Raw genomic sequence first — 605 nt, 5'->3', positions numbered from 1 at the left:
CGCGAGCCCAGCCTCCCCCGCGGGGCCGTCGGCCGGCCCAGGCTGCCTCCCCCCGTTCCCCGCTGCCCCCCGAGGAGGCGAGGGCAGAGGAAGGGGGAGCGACTCGCCACGGTGCCCCTCGGTCGCTCCCGCCCGGGGGCCCGGCGGCGAGCAGCGGCCCCGCGGGCGGAGGCTGCGCGGCKGGGCTCCATGCGCCGGCCATGGGGCGCGGGGCTGCCCTCGGACGGCCGCGCCGGCGCCTGCTGTGGGCAGCGCTGCTGCTGGCGCTCTGCCCCGGCGCCGCCGCCGGCGACTGGATGTGAGTAGCGGGCGCGGGAGGGGGGCTGCGCGGCGCCCGGCGCCCGGCGCTGACGGTGGGGCTGCTCCCGCAGGTGGCTGGGCATCGCCTCGGCCGGCGCGCCGGAGAAGCCGGGCTGCGCCAGCCCGCCGCTGAGCAGCCGCCAGAAGGACCTGTGCAAGAGGAGGCCGGAGCTGGTGCCCGCCATCCGGGAGGGAGCGCGCCTCGGCCTCCAGGAGTGCCGCAGCCAGTTCCGCCACGAGCGCTGGAACTGCCGCCCGCCGCCCGCCGCCTTCGGCCACCAGCTCAGCAGCGGTGAGTGTCCGCC

The 605-nt window shown here is 80.5% G+C and overlaps 1 protein-coding gene across 1 annotated transcript in view; it reads left to right on the top strand.

Annotated features, from left to right (window-relative positions):
• Positions 1-200: 200 nt before the first annotated feature.
• Positions 201-605, top strand: part of WNT16 (Wnt family member 16) — a 10,359-nt gene continuing 9,954 nt past the window's right edge. The window contains exons 1-2 of the mRNA XM_085299704.1: positions 201-298; positions 372-592. Of these exons, the coding sequence (XP_085155830.1) occupies positions 201-298; positions 372-592 (319 nt within the window). The remainder of the gene's footprint in view (positions 299-371; positions 593-605) is intronic.

This window comes from Rhea americana, unplaced genomic scaffold (assembly GCF_003343005.1).
Source record: "Rhea americana isolate MKP2758 unplaced genomic scaffold, rheAme1 scaffold_152, whole genome shotgun sequence".
NCBI classification, from domain to species: Eukaryota; Metazoa; Chordata; class Aves; order Rheiformes; family Rheidae; genus Rhea; species Rhea americana.
The sequence above is the reverse complement of the archived record's forward strand: the minus strand, read 5'-3'. Positions and strand labels throughout refer to the sequence as shown.